We start from the raw sequence: 24,732 nt of genomic DNA, 5'->3' as shown, positions 1-24,732 counted from the left end.
ACTACAGGTAAACATATCTATGGCTAAAAATAGAAGTGGTTTTACAATCAGATATCTATTGTACCTCGATTGTAAAACCTCTTCTCTTTTTATAGATATAGCTACTAAACAGCTACCTACATTACAACCAGCCACCTAAAGCTAGGTTTACCAGCAAACGTTAGCACATGACTGGAGTTGGCTGGCTGGCTAGCTAGCCTGGCACCTGCTAACTTGTTATGCCTTGCGTTTGTAACTGGTTAGCAAACATGTGTAACATCAGCGACTGTGAACCATTTTACTAGCTAGCTATGTGACGTAATTGACGAGGGTTGGCATTGGTTATGATTATGACGGTAGAATCTCACAAAATTATAAGCGTGACGCAATATTGTATTCTTAGCTCGGTACATTTGTACGGTCTGGGCCCTGTGCAAAGGTTGAGGGTTATGCCATATTTCTTTCTATTAGGCTAGATATTGTTCTAAATGTAATCTCTGTGCCTGTGCACATGTATGCGTGTTCAACTATTCTACCCTAATGCTGATGTTATGCTGGTGTAACATGGTTGGTGTAACATTTAGTCAAGTCTAAAGAAACATTTTGATATGAAGAAAATGTATTTTAGATGAACAGAATATGTTATCTGTCTATGCGCCATGCCATAGGCTGTAGGCTTGTTCATTTAGCTGACAATGTATGCTTATAAATCCTGTGTCATTATTTTATTCAACATGATTTTATAGTAAGAATAATACAATTTAACTTAGCTGAATAAAATAGAAAGGATATGTTTCCCATTTATTTATTTATTTTATTTTCTACTTGCTATATTGTATTTACTTCGCCACCATGGCCTTTTTTTGCCTTTACCTCCCTTATCTCACCTCATTTGCTCACATTGTATATAGACTCATTTTTCTACTGTATTATTGACTGTATGTTTGTTTTACTCCATGTGTAATTCTGTGTTGTTGTTCGTGTCGAACTGCTTTGCTTTATCTTGGCCAGGTCGCAATTGTAAATTGAGAACTTGAGAAATTGAGAACTTGTAATAAATGTGAAATAAATACAATTACGGAGTAGCTATGATGAGCATAAAAGTGATCATTTGAAACAGGTTCAATATGACATATTTAGAGTTATTTGGCAACTTTAGTTGTGAATGATACAAACCTTAGAATGTTTTATAAATAAGAACTTACACTACATGACCAGAAGTATGTGGACACCTGCTCGTCGAACATCTCATTCCAAAATCATGGTCATTAATATGGAGTTGGTCCCCCGTTTGCTGCTATAACAGCCTCCACTTTTCTGGGAAGGCTTTCAACTAGATGTTGGAACATTGCTGCAGGGACTTGCTTCCATTCAGCCACAAGAGTATTAGTGAGGCCGAGTGCTGATGTTGGGCGAAGAGGCATGGCTTGTGTAGCAGTGTGATGTTGTTCCCCTAGATTATGCACCAAATTGCACACAAGGACCAATTCAAATAGGCCAGGTCAAGAGGGGATGTTAATAATTTGATAATAATAATAATAATTCAGTGTATTTTTTTATTTAATTACAGCTGCATAGCTAATGTTTTTCTTTGGTGTTCAAACACTTTTTCATATCAATATTGTACATACATGTGATTGTAAAAGTTTTGTATATTTTGGTTTGGCCCATCGCAGGTTATCTGTATTTCCGTACCCCCTTATTGTTCTCTTTTGCCCCACCTTCGGCTAGCAATGTATGTTGTCCTTGTTTAATATAAAACCGTCATAATGTTACACAATGTACTGTTATGCTACCATAAGTTTGTTACTATGTGGATAATACACTGCTCAAAAAAATAAAGGGAACACTAAAATAACACATCCTAGATCTGAATGAATGAAATATTCTTATTAAATAATTATTTCTTTACATAGTTGAATGTGCTGACAACAAAATCACACAAAAAATATCAATGGAAATCAAATTTATCAACCCATGGAGGTCTGGATTTGGAGTCACACTCAAAATTAAGGTGGAAAACCACACTACAGGCTGATCCAACTTTGATGTAATGTCCTTAAAACACGTCAAAATGAGGCTCAGTAGTGTGTGTGGCCTCCACGTGCCTGTATGACCTCCCTACAACGCCTGGGCATGCTCCTGATGAGGTGGCGGATGGTCTCCTGAGGGATCTCCTCCCAGACCTGGACTAAAGCATCCACCAACTCCTGGACAGTCTGTGGTGGATGGAGCGAGACATGATGTCCCAGATGTGCTCAATTGAATTCAGGTCTGGGGAACGGGCGGGCCAGTCCATAGCATCAATGCCTTCCTCTTGCAGGAACTGCTGACACACTCCAGCCACATGAGGTCTAGCATTGTCTTGCATGAGGAGGAACCCAGGGCCAACCGCACCAGCATATGGTCTTACAAGGGGTCTGAGGATCTCATCTCGGTACCTAATGGCAGTCAGGCTACCTCTGGCGAGCAGCTGTGCGGCCCCCCAAATAAATGCCACCCCACACCATGACTGACCCACCGCCAACCGGTCATGCTGGAGGATATTGCAGGCAGCAGAACATTCTCCACGGCGTCTCCAGACTCTGTCACATGTGCTCAGTGTGAACCTGCTTTCATCTGTGAAGAGCACAGGGCACCAGTGGCGAATTTGCCAATCTTGGTGTTCTCTGGCAAATGCCAAATGTCCTGCACGGTGTTGGGCTGTAAAGCACAACCCCCACCTGTGGACGTCGGGCCCTCATACCACCCTCATGGAGTCTGTTTCTGACCGTTTGAGCAGACACATGCACATTTGTGGCCTGCTGGAGGTCATTTTGCAGGGCTCTGGCAGTGCTCCTCCTGCTCCTCCTTGCACAAAGGCGGAGGTAGCGGTCCTGCTGCTGGGTTATTGCCTTCCTATGGCCTCCTCCACGTCTCCTGATGTACTGGCCTGTCTCCTGGTAGCTCCTCCATGCTCTGGACACTACGCTGACAGACACAGCAAACCTTCTTGCCACAGCTCGCATTGATGTGCCATACTGGATGAGCTGCACTACCTGAGCCACTTGTGTGGGTTGTAGACTCCGTCTCATGCTACCACTAGAGTGAAAGCACCGCCAGCATTCAAAAGTGACCAAAACATCAGCCAGGAAGCATTGGAACTGAGAAGTGGTCTGTGGTCACCACCTGCAGAACCACTCCTTTATTGGGGGTGTCTTGCTAATTGCCTATAATTTCCATCTGTTGTCTATTCCATTTGCACAACAGCATGTGAAATGTATTGTCAATCAGTGTTGCTTCCTAAGTGGACAGTTTGATTTCACAGAAGTGTGATTGACTTGGAGTTACATTGTGTTGTTTAAGTGTTCCCTTTATTTTTTTGAGCAGTGTATAAAGATTTATGTCAACAAGTTTCACAAAGCTCGCTAACTAGGGTATCTATTGTAACTTGTGAGTACTTGGGACAGTGTTTGAGTGAGTGTCCATGTGCTTGCGCAGGTGCCTGAGAGCTAGGACTGCACAAAGGGTTAACGTAATGTGTGTTGTCTCTTCGTGTACAGGGCAAATAAAAATAATTCCACTTGCAGACCTTCAGTTGTGGCAGCTAAATATATATATATTTTTTAACTGAAATATATACATAAGTATTCGAACCCTTTACTCAGTACTTTGTTGAAACACCTTTGGCAGCAATTACAGCCTCAGTCTTCTTGGGTATGACGCTACAAACTTGGCACACCTGTATTTGAGGAGTTTCTCCAATTCTTCTCTGCATATCCTCACAAGCTTTGTCAGGTTGGATGGAGAGCGTCGCTGCACAGCTATTTTCAGGTTTCTCCAGAGATGTTCGATCAGGTTCAAGTCTGGGCTCTGGCTGGGCCACTCAAGGACATCCAGAGACTTGTCCCGAAGCCACTCCTGCATTATCTTGGCTGTGTGCTTAGGGTTATTGTCCTTTTGGAAGGTGAACCTTCGCCCCAGTCTGAGGTCCTGATCGCTCTGGAGCAGGTTTTCATCAAGGATCTCTCTGTACTTTGCTCCATCTTTACCTCAATCCTGACTAGTCTCCCAGTCCCTGCTGCTGAAAAACATCTGCCGCCACCGTCCTTCACCGTAGGGATAGTGCCAGGTTTCCTCCAGATGTGACGCTTGGCATTCAGGCCAAAGAGTTCAATCTTGGTTTCATCAGACCAGATAATCTTGTTTCTCTAGGTCTAAGAGTCCTTTAGGTGCCTTTTGGCAAACTCCAAGTGGGCTGTCATGTGCCTTTTACTGAGGAGTGGCTTCCATTTGCCTACTACCATAAAGACCTGATTGGTGGAGTGCTGCAGAGATGGTTGTCCTTTTGGAAGGTTATCCTATCTCCACAGAGGAACTCTGGAGCTCTGTCAGAATGAAAATGTGGTTCTTGTTCATTTCCCTGACCAAGGCCCATCTCCCCTGATTGCTCAGTTTGGCCTGGCGGTCAGCTCTAGGAAGAGTCTTGGTGGTTCTAAACTTCTTCCATTTAAGAATGGATGCCACTATGTTCTTGGGACCTTCAATGCTGCAGACATGTTTTGGTAGCCTTCCCCAGATCTATGCCTCGACACAATCCTGTCTCGGAGCTCTACGGACAATTCCTTCGACCTCATGGCTTGTTTTTGTTTTTTTACATGCGCTGTCAACTGTGGGACCACATGTGTGTTCCTTTCCAAATAATGTCTAATCAATTGAATTTACCACAGGTAGACTCCAATCAAGTTGTAGAAACATCTCAAGGATGATCAATGGAACAGGATGCACCTGAGCTCAATTTCAAGTCTCATAGCAAAAGGTCTGAATACTTATGTAAATAAGGGATTTCGTTTTTTAATTATTATTACATTTGTTAAAATGTCTAAAAAAACTATTTTTGCTTTGTCATTGTGGGGTATTGTGTGTAGATTGATGAGGACGTAATCAATTTTAGAATAAGGCTGTAACGTAACAAAATGTGGAAAAAGTCTAGGTCTGAATACTTTCCGATGGCACTGTATGTGTGTGTAAGGTGTGTGTAGGTGTGTAACGGCGTTCCTCCTCCTCTTCGTCTGAAGAGTGTAGCAAGGATCGGACCAAAATGCGGCGTAGTTGGTGTTCATGTTCTTTAATAAAGAAAAAAACTCAAACATGAACATAATACAAAACAATAAACGTGAAAAACCGAAAACAGTCCTCTCTGGTGCAACAAACACAAAGACAGGAACAATCACCCACAAGAGACCTAAAGAATATGGCTGCCTAAATATGGTTCCCAATCAGAGACAACGATAAACACCTGCCTCTGATTGAGAACCACTTTAGGCAACCATAGACTTACCTAGAGTACTACTCTAAACACAATCCCATAACTACAAACAACCCCAGACAAAACAAACCACATAAATCCCCATGTCACACCCTGGCCTAACCAAAATAATAACGAAAACACAGAATACTAAGGCCAGGGCGTGTGTTCTCTATCCTTACAGAGGTCTATAGGGAATGCCTATCAGTGTGAGGTGCATGTAAGGTGTGTCTGAACTCTGGTTTTACAGCGGCCTACGTATGGCGTGTCATTCAGCGTAAGTGCAGATGTGTATGTTTAAGGTGTGTGGGTAGCTGAATACTCTGTTCTTACAGAGGTCTAGGGCATGCCGTTGAGGGTGAGGTGTGTGTAAAGCAGGGGTGTCAGACAAATTTTGCCCCGGGGGCCTCATTCGGCCTTCAACAAGTGTCACGGATCTCTCCGGAACTGTCATTATGCACACCTGGTCCCTATTCCCATTGATTAGTAATTGTATAAGTGTACCCTTTGTTTACCATTGTCCTGTCGATTATTGTTCCTATGTCCGTTGGTCGTGTGAGTACCTGTGCCACTTGTATTGCGCAGATGATTATGGGTCTCGTCCCGTGTGGTAGTCATTGTATGCTTGTGTGTGTTCGGGTCTCATCCAGTGAATTTATTAGAGGCACTCCTAGCTCTGTACGTGTTTGTTTGGTCTTCGTCCCCGTGCCTTTACATGGCACACTGTAATTTGGGTCAATAAAAACCCCTATTACGCATTCCTGCGCCTGTCTTCCGATCCCTTTATACCAACGTGACAACAAGGTCCGGAGGGCCACACAAAAAATGTGCTATATTACCTTGCTGTGAACATTTTCAGAAAATAGTCCTCTGTCCATCGTTTTGGGGATTTTCGATGCTCCCTGCCTGTCTAACTTTCATTTTGGTGATTATTAGCAAGCTGGACACAGTCAAGAAACAATATGAATATACAATAGGTTCCTACACAGTTTCGTTTTAGTCATTGTAAAGTATATTGAGTTTTTTCCCCCACTGAGTGTTTAAAACACTAGGAACACCTTCCTAGTATTTGGTTACCCCCCCCCTTGCCCTTAGAACAGCCTCAATTTGTCAGAAACCTACAAGATGTTGAAAGCATCCTGCTGGCCCATGTTGACTCAAGTTGGCTGGATGTCCTTTGGGGTTGGACCATTCTTGATAGACAGGGGAAATAAATCAATCAACCAAATGTATTTATGAAGCCCCTTTTACAGCAGCAGATGTCACAAAGTGTTTATACAGAAACCCAGTCTAAAACCCCCAAAGAGCAATACAGATGTAACATTTCTGAACTTGTTTTTGATTTGTTATTATTACGGGCTATTGTGTGTAGATTGATGAGGAAACAAATACATGTAATCCATTTTAGAACAAGGCTGTAGCATAACACAATGTGGAAAATATTATAAAGTACAACACAGTAACTAACCAACAGTCACTACAGTGTGGTAACTATGAACCCGTCATGTCCCTGCCCTGATCTCCATGTTCAATCAGCAACACATCTCCTCCACCAAGTCAATAAATAATGAAAAAAGGGTAGCGATAGCATCAAAAGGAACACCATGTCCTCTTTGAAAAAAAAACGCACACAGGTGCTTCAGCATTGCCCTCACTCCTCTATCCAGATACTCATCCCTCCATTCCTTTCTCCGTCTCTCTCCGGTCAGCAGTGTGTGTGGTGTGAGTTTGAGAGCGAGAGAGACAGTGTGCGAGAAAGAGTGTTAAAGAGAGACAAGAGATTGAAAGAGGCTGCGGTTTCTTCCTGTAGTGGTGTGTGTCTGTGTGTGACATAGACCTTGGGAGATGGGGTTGATAAACTGTTCACTTATCCACCAATCCCCTGGATCGTTACCTTTTGCCCCATTCCCCTAAATCCAGAGGATGTTGTGGATATCTACTGCGACCAGGGAGTGTGTTTAGCCTGCTTGTATGTGTGTGTCTGAGGGAAACAATGTGGACATAATGTTCTCTAACACAACACTCATAAAAATGGTTATTAGGTAGTAACCCTAACCCTTTTTGGTTCCAGGTAGTACTATTTTGGGTTCCATGTAGAACCCTCCGCGTAAAGGGTTTTTACCTGAAACCAAAAAGAGGGAGAGAGAATGGGATAGAGGGAGGATAAAGGAATATTTGTCACGATCGTCGTAATGAGCGGAACAAGGCGCAGCGTGAGTATAGGTCCACATCTTTTTAACCTCTGTCAAACAAACAAACAAACAAACAAACAAACAAACAAACAAATAAATAACGAAACGTGAAGCCATGACGTGCACACAGGCAACTAAACACAAACAATATCCCACAAAACACAGGTGGGGAAATGGCTACCTAAATATGGTCACCAATCAGAGGCAACGATAAACAGCTGCGTCTAATTGGGAACCATATTAGCAACAAGATAGAAATAGACATACTAGAACACCCCCTAGTCACACCCTGACCTACTTCACCATAGAGAACCAAGGGATATCTATGGTCAGGGCGTGACAATATTGTTGTGTAGGAAATTTGCTAAATAACTTCACTTATGTCATATTTTTGAATAGAAGAGAATATAATCAAAGTTAAGGTAACTTCACTTGGGTAATATTTTATTGACTCGTTTGATCTTCAAAACTATTTTTCATAATAAAGTTCCACTTTATGTTCTTCAAAGAACTGTAACAATAAAAATAAAAGTAAAATACTGTAGAAAAATTGTATATATATAAAATCAAAAGGCTAAATGAACACTTAGATGAAGAACACCACAGTTCAATGCTCCTCCTTCACTTCAGATAGAAACAGAGAGGAGAAAAGGAGAAAGAAAGAGAGAGGAAGAGAGGCGTCGACGAGAGGGAGAGAAGAACAGAGAGAAATAGGGATAAAGGGATAGATAAAGAGAAGGAATCAATTAGTTACATTTTTCTGTCAAATTTTTAGGTTTTATTACTACTATGTCTTTAATGCTTTATGTCCTGCCCCCAGTCTGATTCCCATGCATGTGATTGGTTGGCAATATTGCTTGGATGACCCGGGGGAGCGTGTTTGCCGACAAAAGCTAGAAATACAATGTCCAGATTAGTCACAATGGAGACTACTGCCTGTTCTGGACAGTGATGTTCTATCTACTCTGTTCTTACAGTAGGTTTGTGTCTCAAATGGCACCCTATTTCCTGTGCACTACTTTTGATCAGAGCCATGTAGTTTTAGGGTTAGCACTAATAGTGCACTACTTTAAACATCTGCCATTTGAGACCTACACAGTCTTACATGCACTGAATGACATCATAGTCACACCTTTAACCTTCTCCACAGAGCCCGCCCCCACCCCCCCTACTCCTGGCTGGCTGGAATTGATCACATGGACAACGAGAGGGACAATCAACCAATGTGAACACACAGGATGCTCGGAGAGGGAGGGCCAATGAAAGTAAAGCAACTCAAATTCTATTAGCCAATGGCATCATGAACAGCTCTATCATTATAGAAACACATGATAACACTTAGTATTCTGTTTTTGATTATTTTACAGACATTTTTTTTTTGTAATATAAAACGTTCATCAGAGCACGTATAGTTGTCTATAGGACAGGCTTTAAAACGGGGCTAGGCCTGTGGCAGGAGGACATACCCAGCCTTTACACCAGGGTTACTCACTAAACCACAACCCAAAACAAACACACCAACCTGGCTCTCAGAGACCCTGGAGCCTGGTCACACTCTGCTGTGTGTTGGAAGGGATGGAACGTTGTTGTGTGTACAGCATTTGTCCTGTCTTCTTATTGATGATTGCTATATAATGTTAGTTCTGAAGTTAGCTTATCCTGTTGTGTTGTCTGTCTGTCACTATTAAGCCCTGTAATAATTGGCCCTCGGGTGGTGGATCATGTGGTAGGCTTCGGTGAGCCAGGTGGTAGGTTATTATAAGCCCAGGTGGTGGATCATGTGGTAGGCTTCGGTGAGCCAGGTGGTAGGTTATTATAAGCCCAGGTGGTGGATCATGTGGTAGGCTTCGGTGAGCCAGGTGGTAGGTTATGGCTGTACTGGGTTTAGGAGTAACCCCTGTAGTCTCTGCTCTGTTAGAAACACATGGAGTAAGATAATTCAACGTGCAACAATTTCCCCAAAGAGTCTAAACTGCCCACATGTTCATCCTCATTCTTCTTTTTCTTCATCATCGACTTCAGCATTATCATAATAATATCATCATTATCGCAGATATCGTTGCCACCGGTCAGGGATGAAGCTCTGGTAATGAAGCTCTTGTGGTGTTGTAGGAGGTGTGAGTGTGTGTGTTGTGTGTTGTGTAGGTAGGTAGGTAGGTAGGTAGGTAGTTCTGGTGTCTCTGGTCTCCTCTCCAGAGTCAAAGTCTCTCGTTTTCATAGTCTGGATGGGTTGATACAACATTGTAACGTACGTTGTATAACGTTTGAAAATAAATGTCCCGACAACATTTCAAACACACACAGCTCCCTTTTCCACGTACACACCCTACTCCGTCCCTCCCCAGCGAGTCGGGCAAACAGAGCCACCATGGCAACCCTGGTGGGTGTGACTCTTCCGGTCTTATTGGCGTGGTAACGTCCATTCTGCTGACTGGTGGGCTAGGGTTAGGGGCAGGGTTCAGGTAATCTGGTGTTCCCCCATTGGACAACACCAGCCTTACACAAAATTGAAACTGGGAGTTTATCAGGGTGTTAATCTGGATATACTGATTTTGACTCCGTACGACAGAACACTAGTGTTTTCTTTTGGTGTTCTTTCCCAGTCTGCCCCCTGCCCCCTCCTCTCTGAGTCTACAGGACAGTTTATAGCAGGGAGAGACAGGGGCTAGTCCTTGAAAAAAAACAGCTCTTTACTGGTCCTGTACCAGGAGTCTACCTGGTGATTACTCTGCTTGTCATTACGGTTATTCTGGTCGAACACAGGCCTCACACAGAGAGGATGTGGTTAGTGGTTATTATTACTGTACAGGATGGGTCTCTGCCCTCATGGCAGTCTCTATGTCTCTGTGTGTTTTCTTTTATGTGTGTGTGTGTGTGTGTGTGTGTGTGTGTGTGTGCGTCTCAGGGCATGTCCTCCTGTATGTGTGCATATGTCTGTATAAGTGTAGATGTGTATATGTGTATATGTGAATGTCATAAGTGTGTCCCTCCAATCCTCACACGTAGTACTCCTTGTCTTTGTTCTTCTTGTTCTTGGAGATCTTGGCGATGCCCAGCGGCTTGTCCTTGGTGCTGCCGTTAGGCTGGGTGGCAGAGTTACTGATGTAGTTGCGGCTCTCGTCCACGTGGTACGAGCCCTCGTCGCGGTTGCGGTACTTGTACATGGCGTAGAGCAGGATGAGGATGCAGAGGGCGGCGGCTGCCACGATGCCCACCACCATGCCGGTGGTGCTGCTGGACTCCCTCACTCCCTCTGATGTCCCTGGGAACGGCTTGACCTCCGGGAGAGGGGGGTGGGCTGCTGGAGGGAGGATGACGGGAGAGGGGGAGGGAAGGGGGGACAGTGAGAGTTGTCTGCATTGTCCAACATTTTTCTCCATGTTAGTTGCCATCATTGTCCATCTTTCTGTTTAGTCTGCAGTTGCAGTTTGCTTTGGTTTTTGTTCTGTTTGAAACTGTAAAGCGTATTTGGATTCTTGAAAAGCTCTATATAAATTCCATGCATTATTAATATTATTCATGGAAAATGATATAGAACAGTGCTCCATAGTTTCACTTGCATTAATTCCGCAAGTGTGTGATCTCAGGATAAACCTAACGCACATTAAACCTAAATGTTTCTCTAATCTACTAGTTGTACTGTAAGTGTGTGAGGGTAGTAAATGTTTCTCCAGTCTATGAGCCATACTGTTAGTGTGTGAGGGTAGTAAATGTTTCTCCAGTCTATGAGCCATACTGTTAGTGTGTGAGGGTAGTAAATGTTTCTCCAGTCTATCAGCCATACTGTTAGTGTGTGAGGGTAGTAAATGTTTCTCTAGTCTATGAGCCATACTGTTAGTGTGTGAGGGTAGTAAATGTTTCTCCAAACTTCTAGCCATACTGTTAGTGTGTGAGGGTAGTAAATGTTTCTCCAGTCTATGAGCCATACTGTTAGTGTGTGAGGGTATTAAATGTTTCTCTAGTCTATGAGCCATACTGTTAGTGTGTGAGGGTAGTAAATGTTTCTCCAGTCTACTAGCCATACTGTTAGTGTGTGAGGGTAGTAAATGTTTCTCCAGTCTATTAGCCATACTGTTAGTGTGTGAGGGTAGTAAATGTTTCTCCAGTCTATTAGCCATACTGTTGGTGTGTGAGGGTAGTAAATGTTTCTCCAGTCTATGAGCCATACTGTTAGTGTGTGAGGGTAGTAAATGTTTCTCCAGTCTATTAGCCATACTGTTGGTGTGTGAGGGTAGTAAATGTTTCTCCAGTCTACTAGCCATACTGTTGGTGTGTGAGGGTAGTAAATGTTTCTCCAGTCTATTAGCCATACTGTTAGTGTGTGAGGGTAGTAAATGTTTCTCCAGTCTATGAGCCATACTGTTAGTGTGTGAGGGTAGTAAATGTTTCTCCAGTCTATTAGCCATACTGTTGGTGTGTGAGGGTAGTAAATGTTTCTCCAGTCTACTAGCCATACTGTTGGTGTGTGAGGGTAGTAAATGTTTCTCCAGTCTACTAGCCATACTGTTGGTGTGTGAGGGTAGTAAATGTTTCTCCAGTCTATGAGCCATACTGTTAGTGTGTGAGGGTAGTAAATGTTTCTCTAGTCTATGAGCCATACTGTTGGTGTGTGAGGGTATTAAATGTTTCTCTAGTCTACGAGCCATACTGTTAGTATGTGAGGGTAGTAAATGTTTATCCAGTCTATTAGCCATACTGTTAGTGTGTGAGGGTAGTAAATGTTTCTCTAGTCTATGAGCCATACTGTTAGTGTGTGAGGGTAGTAAATGTTTCTCTAGTCTATGAGCCATACTGATAGTGTGTGAGGGTAGTAAATGTTTCTCCAGTCTACTAGCAATACTGTTAGTGTGTGAGGATAGTAAATGTTTCTCCAGTCTACTAGCCATACTGTTAGTGTGTGAGGGTAGTAGTGTGGTAGTACAGTAGTAGTATGTACTGTATATGGTATATATTACCAGAGCTGGGGTCACATGGGTCAATGTCCTCGTCATCACTGGGACACTCAGCTGATGCCACCAGCAGGTCGTCTGTCGACTGGAGAGAGACAATGTATCATTAAACACACACTTTTGTTTTTTGTAATACTTATGGATCACTGGAGCCTTTCATGTACACGTTATTGACATGTAAAGTATTTTCAGAGAGCTCCTCTCTTTCTGCAAACAGAACACAAAAAACTCAACTTGAAGTCAAATATACTTTGGATTTACAAAAATTCCAGAATCCCCGTGTCCTGGCAAACTTCCAAACTGCGAAATTGTGAAGAGAGAGGTGGAGAGAAAGCGAGAGAACGGAAGTGAGATAGAGAGAAGAGGAGGAGAGAGGTGTTGGTTACGAGCTGGGATCTAATCACAAGGGATCACATATCCATCTCCTCCTCTCTCCTTCTCTGGCTCTCCCCTTCCTCCTTTTCCCCATCTTCTCCCACATTCCGTCCTCCCCTTTATAGTGGTCCACCGATGTGCTGATTGCTGATCTCTGAGGACTGTGTGTCCATATAAGTTAACTATAATAAAGTAACTAACCAACAGTGTACCGTACAGTAACTAACTATGAATCCTTCATGTCCCTGCTCTTTGAGCAACACAAGTTGGGAAGATGCTCCTTTGGCCAATCCCCCTCCTTCCTCACTCTCTCTCAGCCGAACAATGCCTCTCCACTTCCTCTCCTCCTCCACCCTTTCTCTCATTGGCAGCGCCCTCTCTCTTCCCCTACTCTCCCGCCTGTTGCCATGGCAACTCTAAGTTCAGGCCGTTAAAACGAAGGGCGTGTTTCACTGAGAGATCTGAAACACTGGCACTCACCACCAGACAGAGAGAGAGAGATTATCAGGGCGTTAATCTGGACTCCGTATATGACAGAAGACTAGCGTTCTGTGTTCTTTCCCAGTGAGAGCGAGAGAGAGAGGATAAGAGAGAGAGAGAGTGATGTAAGTAATGGAGGTAGGGAGAGAAAAAGAAAGAGCTGTGTTGGGAGAGAGACAGGTGGAAGAAGAGAAAGAGATGGAGGAAGAGAGTCATGGAGGGAGAGATGGACAACGGATAGGACAAGGAAAAGCATGAGGAGAGATTAAGAGCTTAAGTTAACGTCATGCTAATTGAGTGTGCATATTCATGAGTTTGTTAAACATCGCCTGCTTCGACTTTACAGCTGAGAAATGTGTGTGTGTGTGTGCATGAGCGTGTGTGTTTGTGTGGGAGCGAGAGTGTGAGTGCGTGTTTTAAACCCACACAGAGTCCGCGGTGTATTAAAATGGGAGAGTGATGCATTGCAGTAGTCATAACTAACCTCAGTATGGGGACTGGAGAGAACAGCAGAACCAAATCTAGAACAGGTCTAGAACCCACAAACACCCTCACAAAAAATCTATGCAAATACATTTAGCGTAATGCATCCCAAGATAACAGAAATGCAGCACTATTGAAGTCTAGTAAAAGGCACTATAGAAGCTAACCTCGCATTAATGGCTACATCAGCCAGGTACTTCTTGCAACAATGTGATAGATTTCACTTTTGCTAATTAGACAATCAAAAATCCCGGGAGAAAAGTAAACATAACGCTGTCTGCTTATAGGGTGCCCATGATCCAAATTGCCTGAGCGTGATTGGTCAAGAGAAACTGTAAGCAGATGTGTATGTTTAGATGAATACCCTTTCGACACCTTTAACTGTAACCCCTCCAAACTCTATTCCAGACGGATTCTAATGACTCCGACTCATTCTAGACTCCAAACGGAACAGTCTCCTCACCTGACCTCTACTCACATGTCAATCAAACTACAGACCTGCCAATCAAACCACAGCCCTTTAAGTTGCCAATTAAAAGTGAGTCAAGTCTGTTCCACTGATGCACACTCACACTCCTGAACAATGCATGCCAACCTCTTCCTATAGCCTCATCTCTTTTTCTCTCCCGTCTTCCGTCTCTCCTCTACAGCCTTATCTCTCCCTCTCTTTGTCTGGCAGCGATGCATGCCACCTTCCAGCACAGACGAAGAAAGGTAGAGAGCGAGAGATAAAGCAAGAGGGGAAGAGAAAATCGAAAAGGAAAGCGACGGATAGCGAAAGAAAGAGGGAGAGAGAAAAGGGAGAGATGGAGAGATGAAGGCGAAAGATGGTATCATGCCGAAGGAGTAAAATCAGTACCTGAGCAGCCGAACAATGCCAGCGAGCGTCCATGCCTGCCTGACTGCCTAGATCACACATAACACACACACGGTGTACACACACTGCTCTACTTCAACACACACACACTCTGTTGGCTGCAGCTCTGTCAGCACGGAGAGAAGAGGAGCTATTCTGCATATGTACTGATACACTGACTACCACTGCTGACTACCACTGCTGAGAGAGAGAGAGAGAGAGCGAGAGAGAGAGCGAGAGAGAGACTTCTACCCATATAACACACACACGCACACACACAAAAACACACCGATAACACCCAAACTAAACTGAGCAAAGTGAGTCAGAGCAGACTGTAGCAAAACACAAACACACACTCTTTTACATTATTAATAACTCTTGACTTCCTAGGAGAGAGTCTCACTAAACTCATGGCAGCAGGAAGAAACACATCAAACACACACACACGTCACATGTACACACGCGTCACGCGCACAATCACAAAATCGATTACTTGCTCTGATCCACCATTAAGTGGTTTCACTGCTCCTCCCTCTGCTGCAACCGACTGTAACTAAGTACAGCCTACATGTTACCTCTATATGTTTGTGTGTGTCCATGAACACTTGTTGAATACAGCTTGGTTGCTAGGTAACCCCAGCAGCAGATTAGTGTTTCTTATTAAACACACACTCACTGCAACACACACACACACGCATGCACACACACACACTGCAGCATATCGGGCATACATTCTGTCTGACCTAGTTCCCATCTTGGGATATTGACTCATTTGCAATGCTCTCTGCAAACCAGTTACACCACCAACTACACACACACACACGTCTGAAGTGTAAAAAGGAACACTGTGTCTCACTCCATCACTCAAACCCTCCATCCATCTAGATATATTATTGATGCCTGAGGCTCTGCTCACAGCTCTGCATTCCATTATTTATGTCTGAGGTATACACAAAGGAGCTATACACTTTGGAGCACGAGAGAGTGAGAGAAAGAGAGAGAGAAAGAATATCTAAGAGGGTTCACTATCTCCATGGCAACTCGCATTATTGGAAATGATTATTTTTCAGCGTGCGTCAGACTATTTCATAACCCAGAATCCCTCTCCACACACAAACAAAGAGAGCCTGTTCACCATAACCTCCTGACAGGTAATAGCAGATACAGTTTATAGTATCTATATCTGTGAGGTTATGATTTGCTCAATTAGCCTGTTTATGCCTTAGTGTCATAGTTAGTTTCCTACCTGCTGCGTAGTTCCTCCTCCTTGCTTCCTGTTTGTGGCGGTTGTCGTGGTGATGTCGCCGGCATTGGCAGCGGGGTCTGATCGGTTTGCCCCGGCGGCAGCGCTGGATTGGGGCGTGATGGAGGAGGGCATGTCCCCAACCAATCGCGTGCTGCCCTCCAGGCGGATGTGGGCGTGTCCTTCGGCGGCCATGTTGAGTATCTTCAGTCCGTTGTAGTAGAGACCGGCCATCTGACCCTGGAACTGACCTGCTTCCTTTCCTCTTCCCACCGTCACCGTCGTCTGGCTGTTGAAGATGGTCAGCTGGCGGCCTGGACACACACACACAAACACACAGACACACACACGCATACATATGAGTCGTCGGTGTGATGATAATATACACGTTAAATCGTAATGTTAGCGTGTTGTATGTATGAACAAAGGCTGAGATGTACTGTGGAAATGGGGGGCTGGAGGAAGAGAGGAGGAGGAAAAGACGACGATGAAGGAGGATGAAAGGAAGAGTAGGATGAAGAGAGAGGACATGAGATAGCTGAGAGATGGTTGCTCTTGGAGACGCATCAGGAGCAAGTCATCATGTTGATCGGACATATCGATTGATTTCCCTCAAAATATGGTTATTACAGCCTTATGAAGCCCTAAGAAGCCAAATGAAGTGTTATAAAGCCATATGAAGCTCTATGAAGCATGCACAGGTCATAGCTTTGTCTCTGGTCACTGGTAAAGGGACTTCAGGTATTTAAAGGAGCTCTGCTGAAGTTTGAGGTTAATAAAAAAAACAATGCATTTAACATCTCTCAAGTCTTACAAGTAATATCTGATTATGAACTTTGTTCAACACTGATATGTGGTATCACTTCAGAATGACTCCTCGCAATAAAGCATTTATATAACGGAGGAGTAAATAGTTTATTCATCATTTATTGATCATTACTCCCACATTTGTACATTTTTAGTAACCTAGTTATTCACACATTTCTAAATCCCTTTTAACGTATTTAATATTGACTCATAAAGGCCATTCAGAAGATGTTTCATATATGTCCTTATAAACCATTTACTAATCATCCGTCAACTCTTTGCATGGCCTCGTCTTAAGTGTGGGCTATTTATAGATACTTTATAAACATCTTGAGTGACTGGTGTACTTTCTCACAAAAAGATGGACATGCCATTGGTAGACATCCCCCCCGAAAATGGTAACATAAGCATTTCTTGGCAGTGACTTCTCTACCAAAACCAAAGTGTGGATTGCAGTCACTCCTTAGAGCAGTGTAATCTTAGAATTTGGTCAGCTCCGTGGGTCCACACGTTAGGAATCGCCACCCTCGCTAAAGGAAACCCTCAGCCAACGGCCCACCCGCATGAAGCAGTCAAAGTTAAAGCACCGCTTTCACCCAATCCTGGTGCGGCCAAATAACCAGTGAGGAAAACCCAAACACCAGAACTACCGCTGCTTGTTACCCCACACGTTCCATGCCGTCGCGGGAGATTCCGGTTGAACGGCAGAATGATTCCATGAAAGATGAGGAGCAGTCCGTAGACTGCCGACGAGGTAAAGGAAACAAATATCTGAATACATTATCGTGCTGAACTATTCAATTACGTTTAAAGGAGTTACTACCCTTTAAAAGCCCAGTAGAGGTACAGCCAAACAAAGCCGTGTGTGAACATAGTCTGTGGTTAAAAGACTGAAGCACTGGAAGCATTTCAAGGTCCAATTCAGGCGTTTTGTATCTCAATACAGCCTAAAATCATTTCTGGGTAACAATGTACCTTACTGTTATCAGTTTTCCCCTCCCCACTCAGACCACTCACAGACAGTCGTAGATAAATTCTTGTTTGAGAAATTGCTCTTTGCTGTTTTTGTTCATTTTTTGACCATTTAATTTAAGGTACTTAATTGTTTTTTTTAACCAGAAATGATTTTATATTGAGATAAAAAATGACTGTATTGGACCTTTTTAAGGAGCATCAGGTACTGTTGGAATGTCTACCAATGGTATGTCCATCTTTTTGTGAGAAATTGCACCGGTCACTCAAAACACTTATAAACCATTTAGAAAGTAGAAATATTCAACACTTTTCATCAGGACACGCAACAATACTTAACTAATGTTTAACTGATGGTTTATAAGGACCTATATTAAACATCTTATGAATGGAGTAATGATTAATAGATGATGAATAAACTATTTACTAATCCATTATAAATGGTTTATTACGAGGAGTTACCCTAAAGCGAAGCCTTTAAATGTTTACAATTGGAGAAACAGCATTATGACAGAATCTTAATAAAGCCCTTTTTATCTGTACTAGTTTCACAGTTATTCAGATGAATCTTCCCATTGTCCCTTTAACCTGGTATTATCAACCTTTCTCTCTAGCTACAGTTTACAGTAAATTACTGTATTACAGAACAGTACAGTTACACTACAGTTTACACAGTCTGACAATATTACACTCTAACAGCTACTGTAATGTTTAAACTTAGTTATGAATTTAGAATTTTAGATGTTAGTTGATGGTCACAGTTTCAACTTGCTTCCAGGTTGACTTTTAAGCTAAAAGTTAAGTAATTTTAATGATGTTTTTACCTTTGTCGAATAGCCAATCGTCAACTACTCGACCGAGTCGATAGGGGATTCTCTGTCTAGCGATGGCCAGGCGCTCGTTATCAATGTTGCCTTTAATTTAAAGATGAAAACACAGTAATTACGCACATCAACACCTGGCACAGGAGCTGGACAACAAAATGAACAGCCATGAAGAGAAAGTCAAAGTCCTGACCAAGGTCCTGTTAGTCGGTCCGAACATTGTTGCTGTGTCTTAATTTCAATAAGAGTTACGATCAGGAGCAGCAACCGAGCGGACATTGACTTTCTGTTCATGGGCTTTGATTTAAAGAGACATTTAAACAGTTAATTATCATCTGACAGACAGGAGTTTAGAGAGTTTGATAAAACAACAGAATAATAACGATAATCATTGTTAAAGCTAACAGATCAACCCTCATACACCTCTCTGTCTAGTGTTTAGCCGTTTAGCTAACATCTAACTAAATACCTCTCGAAAATATATGATTACTACTTTTATATAAAAACAACAACAAATGTTTAAAAACCCAATGCAAAAAAAATAAAAATACAATCATTTTTTCTCTTTGTTTTTTTTCAGTCTAGTTTACTCAGAAAAGGAAATGTTTATTGTGTTGCTGTTTGGCCAAATGCCCCAATGGCTATTATTATTATTTTTTTAAATGAAACACAACTACTACCTGTATTAAATGTTTACATGGTTCATTTACGTATCACACTATTTAACATAGCAACATAAATGACCAGTCATGTCAGTACAGACTCCCTGGAGTCAAGGCAACCTGGGGAAGTGTTACTTCATATGTCTTTTTTTAATGTTTTAACAGGAAAATTACATCATAACATAAACATTTGATCTTCAGCAAGTCATAACAAAAGTCCTAATAGTAACGTAGCTATGATGTAGTAATAACATCAGCAACAGCAACATTACAACACCCTTATATTAATACTGAAAGAAATACTTACGGTATACAGTCACTTCCTTTTATTCAGGAAGTAAAGCGAAGCCCTGTAGTGTGATTGGCTGTGACAGGCGGGGTGTAGGCTGTGGTTGGTCCTTACCTGAGGGGTAACGCTCTATGATTGGCAGGTCGTCCAGCTGCAGGGTTGCGTTGCCTCCGCTGCGGGTAAACCGAACTATGTGGTACTTCCCATCATTAACGGATTTAGCAGTCTCTTCAATGTTGATGTCATCTGTTCCCACGTTAAACACTACCCTAATATTTCCTTTATCCTGAGGAGTGAAAAATAGACACAGAGAGAGAGAGATCAAGGGACAGAAAGGGATAGAGAAAGAGGATAGGAAGAGAGAAAGGGATTTATAGTTGGTAGTGTAGCAGAGTGCTGATTTGAGGAAGACAGAGTGCAGTTCCACTGGGATTTTGTAGAGGCCAGTGTTAAACAATGTAATCCTTACTATCTGTAGCTGTAGGTAGTCCCCCAGTCCCGAGGCGCTGTCGACCCGTAGCAGGGTAGCGTGTTTCTGCTGTGTGCTGAAGCCCAGCGCGAGCCGGTCAGCCCGTGTACTGGGGCGCTCGTTAGGAGGCCAGGTGTACACAATCACACCCCCATCACGACCAAAGATATACGTGGTCCCCGCTGTGGACAACAGATTTACATGACTTGTTGTCAAATGAGCAGAAACAGGATGTAGTAAACAGGAAATAGGTCATAGGAATAGAAGAAGAAAAAAGTGACTCACCGTCATTGCAGAGCGGTCCTCCGAATGATGTCATACTGCAATCACAGCTAAATCCCTCCCACTGCTGCAAACACACACCCTGATTGGAGCAAGAGTCTTCCTGACAGGTAGTACTGGGACCTGGAAAGACAAATCCTTTAACTTCTAAACGATGAAGGCTAATGTCAACCAGAGGCTGCTGAAAGTAAGAAATCAGAATAAGCCCTTAAAAATGCTCTGGTTAAAATCGACAAGAAAAAATATATTAATTCCAAAATCTTTGTGAATCATTCCATTAAGAGTTGATCCTCATTGAAAATGAATAGCACTTTTGGATTGTTGAATTGGATATCCAATTCACTGGACATCCTGTAGCTGTCCATGAGGTTGGCCAGCCCTAGGTTAGATACAGGGAGGGAGAGGTCAAACAGAAGAGGGTGGGGTTAGAAGCAGGGGGTGGGGTTAGAATCATGCTTCCAAGTGAAGGAGGTGCAGGGTGTGTGGTCTAAATTAAACAGTAATGGTGTCACTGAGGGGATGATGTCACTATGGTGACGTGGACAGGTTACGTCAGAACATACCACACACATGCACCCACAAATGTAACCGAGGTGGCTTGCGTAATGGGTACCCTTGCCTGAGACCTGAGCACATACGTTAGCTGAGCATATGCCTAAACTTTAGCTTAGCAGGCTAACACAGACGTGTGGTGCGCAGGAGGCCCAGGTTCGAACCCAGTCGATCACAAGCGCACACAGACACATACACGCACACACAGAGCGATCTACCTTGCAAGTCAGCTTTCATCAATGCAACTTTCGCCAGCCGAAAACAAAAACAAAACAACGACAAGCAAAATATGTTAGATGGTTAGTAAAAACAAAGCATAGAAATGCCTGTAAAAAAAAAACGAACAAAAAAACGGAGAGAGCAAAAGAGAGAGAAAGAGGGAAGAGAAAGACAGATGCCAAAACAAGGGGGACAATCTCCAACATAATAAAAACAGCTGTTAGCTGGAGCAATAGTGAAGGAATGAGGAAAAAAAAAAGAAGAAGCTATGATATGCATTGGTAAGGAGAAAGTCCTGGTATGTGTGTGTCTCTATACTTTTTGTTGTGTAGGTACTCATGGTTTGTGTGTGTACCTGTGTGTGTGTGTGTACCTTCACAGCCCCTCTCCACTTGTCCGGTGGTAGCTAGAGCATCGGCCAGCAGGTCGGGTAGTCGGCCATTAAGGTCAACGGTTGCTAAGCAACCCTGGAAGCCTTCCCGGGAGTGGACGAACTTGGGAAGGTCCCTATACATCTCCTTAGCCACCCCCCCTACGTACAGGTCACCTATAGGAACACAGCATAACTTGAGTGACAGCTCCATGCGACAAAAAAAAAAAAAAAAAAAATCTCTCTTAGCTGACAGTACTGCCCTCTGCTGTTAGGGAACAAGGGCTGAGGCAGAGAGATTCCATAGTAGTAGAAGGGTAGTATGGTACAGTATGTACAGTGTGTGTGTTACCTTTGAGATCCAGGTTCTTGGCCCCCATAGTGGTCTGTGTAGTGACCTTGGTATCTATCTTAACAGTGTGCAGGTTGTTGGTGTCTCTGGATATGAGCACATTGTGCCAGTGGTTGTCATTCAGAGGAGAGTTGGAGTTCCCTTTGATCAGGTGTGCCCCATTCCCCAGGTCGGACACATAGTGGAGGTAGCTGGGGAGGGTGATTAGGATTATAATATTATAATATGAACTGTATATCCATGAGTTGTCGAAAGTTGTCCCACTCTGACATGTCCCTTCACCAAATGATTTCAACCTCCTCTGTTGTACAGTATCAGTAATGTAAATAGTAGCTATAGGGAGTTCGCTAGTTAGCTATACACTGTTGTACAGTATCAGTAATGTAAATAGTAGCTATAGGTAGTTAGCTATCCTCTGTTGTACGGTATCAGTAGTAGACAGACTACAGTATCAATAGGTAGTTAAGTAAGTAATTATGCCGTACCCTTTGACCAGCTCCACCACTATGAAGTCGTTTCCGTCTCCTCTGTTGTAGAGTACGAGTCCGTCAGGGGAGGTGGTTTTGAACTGGAGGAACAGGTGCATGGAGTAGTAGGCCTGGAGCGTGGGCAGGGTCACGTAGCTCGACCGTGACCTGAACGTAACCGGGTCCGCCACGATGCTCTTATAACCAATCACAGCGTTCAGTTCGCAATAGTCGATGTCACCATTCTTACCTAGGATCAAGAGGACCAAGGATGAGATGTGCGTGTGTTCTCTGGTCTTACGGTGGTCTATATAAGGCGTGTCATTCATCATGAGGTGTGTGGAGTTGTGTACAGTGCATTCAGAAAGCATTCGCACCCCTTGACTTTTTCCACATTTTGTTGTTACAGCCTAAATTTAAAATGGATCAAATTTAGATTTTTGTCCTCACTGGCCCACAAACAATACCCCATAATGTTAAAGTAGATGTTTTTGAAGTGTTTACAAATGAATAGAAAATGAAAACCTGAAGTATTCAACTACTTTGATATGGTAAGCCTAAATACAGTGGGGCAAAAAAGTATTTAGTCAGCCACCCATTGTGCAAGTTCTCCCACTTAAAAATATGAGAGAGGCCTGTAATTTTCATCACAGGTACACTTCAACTATGACAGACAAAATGAGAAAAAAAATCCAGAAAATCACATTGTAGGATTTTTAATGCATTTATTTGCAAATTATGGTGGAAAATAAGTATTTGGTCACCTACAAACAAGCAAGATTTCTGTCTCTCACAGACCTGTAACTTCTTCTTTAAGAGGCTCCTCTGTCCTCCACTCGTTACCTGTATTAATGGCACCTGTTTGAACTTGTTATCAGTATAAAAGACACCTGTCCACAACCTCAAACAGTCACACTCCAAACTCCACTATGGCCAAGACCAAAGAGCTGTCAAAGGACACCAGAAACAAAATTGTAGACCTGCACCAGGCTGGGAAGACTGAATCTGTAATAGGTATGCAGCTTTGTTTGAAGAAATCAACTGTGGGAGCAATTATTAGGAAATGGAAGACATACAAGACCACTGATAATCTCCCTCGATCTGGGGCTCCACGCAAGATCTCACTCCGTGGGATCAAAATGATCACAAGAACGGTGAGCAAAAATCCCAGAACCACACGGGGGGACCTAGTGAATGACCTGCAGAGAGCTGGGACCAAAGTAACAAAGCCTACCATCAGCAAGGGCATTGAAGATGAAACGTGTCTGGGTCTTTCAGCATGACAATGATCCCAAACACACCGCCCGGGCAACGAAGGAGTGGTTTCGTAAGAAGCATTTCAAGGTCCTGGAGTGGCCTGGCCAGTCTCCAGATCTCAACCCCATAGAAAATCTTTGGAGGGAGTTGAAAGTCCACGTTGCCCAGCAACAGCCCCAAAACATCTCCGCTCTAGAGGAGATCTGCATGGAGGAATGGTCCAAAATACCAGTAACTGTGTGTGAAAACCTTGTGAAGACTTACAGAAAACATTTGACCTCTGTCATTGCCAACAAAGGGTATATAACAAAGTATTGAGATAAACTTTTGTTATTGACCAAATACTTATTTTCCACCATAATTTGCAAATAAATTCATAAAAAATCCTACAATGTGATTTTCTGGATTTTTTCTTCTCATTTTGTCTGTCATAGTTGAATTACAGGCCTCTCTCATCTTTTTAAGTGGGAGAACTTGCACAATTGGTGGCTGACTAATTACTTTTTTGCCCCACTGTATGTAAGTAGTAAATAAATAAGTAAAAGTAAAAATGTGCTTACCAAGTCACATAATAAGTTGCATGGACTCACTCAATGAGCAAAAACAGTGTTTAACATGATTTTTGAATGACTATCTCATCTCTGTACCCTACACATACAGATAATTGTAAGGTCCCTCAGTCGAGCAGTGAATTTCAAACAGATTCAACCCCAGGGAGGTTTTCCAATGCCTTGCAAAGAAGGGAACCTATGGTTAGATAGGGGGAAAAAAACAGACATTAAATATCCCTTTGGGCATGGTGAAGTTATTAATTACACTTTGGATGGTGTATCACTACACCCAGTCACTACAAAGATACAGATGTCCTTCCTACCTCATTTGCCAGATAGGAAAGAAACCAATCAGGGATTTCACCATGAGGCTAATGGTGAGTTTAATACAGATACAGAGTTTAATGGCTGTGATAGGAGAAAACTGAGGATGGATCAATACTAACTTAACTGACAGAGTGTAAAGAATGAAGCCTGTACAGAATACAAATATTCCAAAACACGCATCCTGTTTGCAACAAGGCACGAAAATAATGTTGCAAAAAATGTGGCAAAGAAATGTACTTTTTGTCCTGAATACAAAGTCATATGTTTGAGGCAAATCCAATACAACACAGTACTGAGTACCACTCTCCATATTTTCAAGCATAGTGGTGGCTGCATCATGTTATGGGTATGCTTGTAACCGTTAAGGACTGGGGAGTTTTTCAGGATAAAAAAGGAATGGAGCTAAGCCCAGGCAATATCCTAGAGGAAAACCTGGTTCAGTCAGATACTGGGAGATTAAATCACATTTCAGCAGGACAGTAACCTAA

The 24,732-nt window shown here is 42.9% G+C and overlaps 1 protein-coding gene across 2 annotated transcripts in view; it reads right to left on the bottom strand.

The window, feature by feature from the left end:
- Positions 1–6,418: 6,418 nt before the first annotated feature.
- The window catches only part of LOC115144064 (neurexin-1a-like), a 67,210-nt gene continuing 48,896 nt past the window's right edge, over positions 6,419–24,732 (bottom strand). The window contains exons 17-26 of one of the 2 annotated variants that reach the window (XM_029684735.2): positions 22,128–22,359; positions 21,643–21,833; positions 21,294–21,467; positions 20,153–20,272; positions 19,868–20,049; positions 19,513–19,684; positions 18,448–18,537; positions 15,848–16,158; positions 12,414–12,492; positions 6,419–10,759 (exon numbers count right to left, since the gene is read on the bottom strand). In XM_029684735.2, coding sequence (XP_029540595.1) covers positions 10,455–10,759; positions 12,414–12,492; positions 15,848–16,158; positions 18,448–18,537; positions 19,513–19,684; positions 19,868–20,049; positions 20,153–20,272; positions 21,294–21,467; positions 21,643–21,833; positions 22,128–22,359 — 1,856 coding nt within the window. In that variant the 3' untranslated portion in view covers positions 6,419–10,454. The remainder of the gene's footprint in view (positions 10,760–12,413; positions 12,493–15,847; positions 16,159–18,447; positions 18,538–19,512; positions 19,685–19,867; positions 20,050–20,152; positions 20,273–21,293; positions 21,468–21,642; positions 21,834–22,127; positions 22,360–24,732) is intronic. The other variant, XM_065002442.1, reaches the window with a different exon arrangement.

Source organism: Oncorhynchus nerka, linkage group LG16, assembly GCF_034236695.1.
Source record: "Oncorhynchus nerka isolate Pitt River linkage group LG16, Oner_Uvic_2.0, whole genome shotgun sequence".
Classification (NCBI taxonomy): domain Eukaryota; kingdom Metazoa; phylum Chordata; class Actinopteri; order Salmoniformes; family Salmonidae; genus Oncorhynchus; species Oncorhynchus nerka.
The sequence above is the reverse complement of the archived record's forward strand: the minus strand, read 5'-3'. Positions and strand labels throughout refer to the sequence as shown.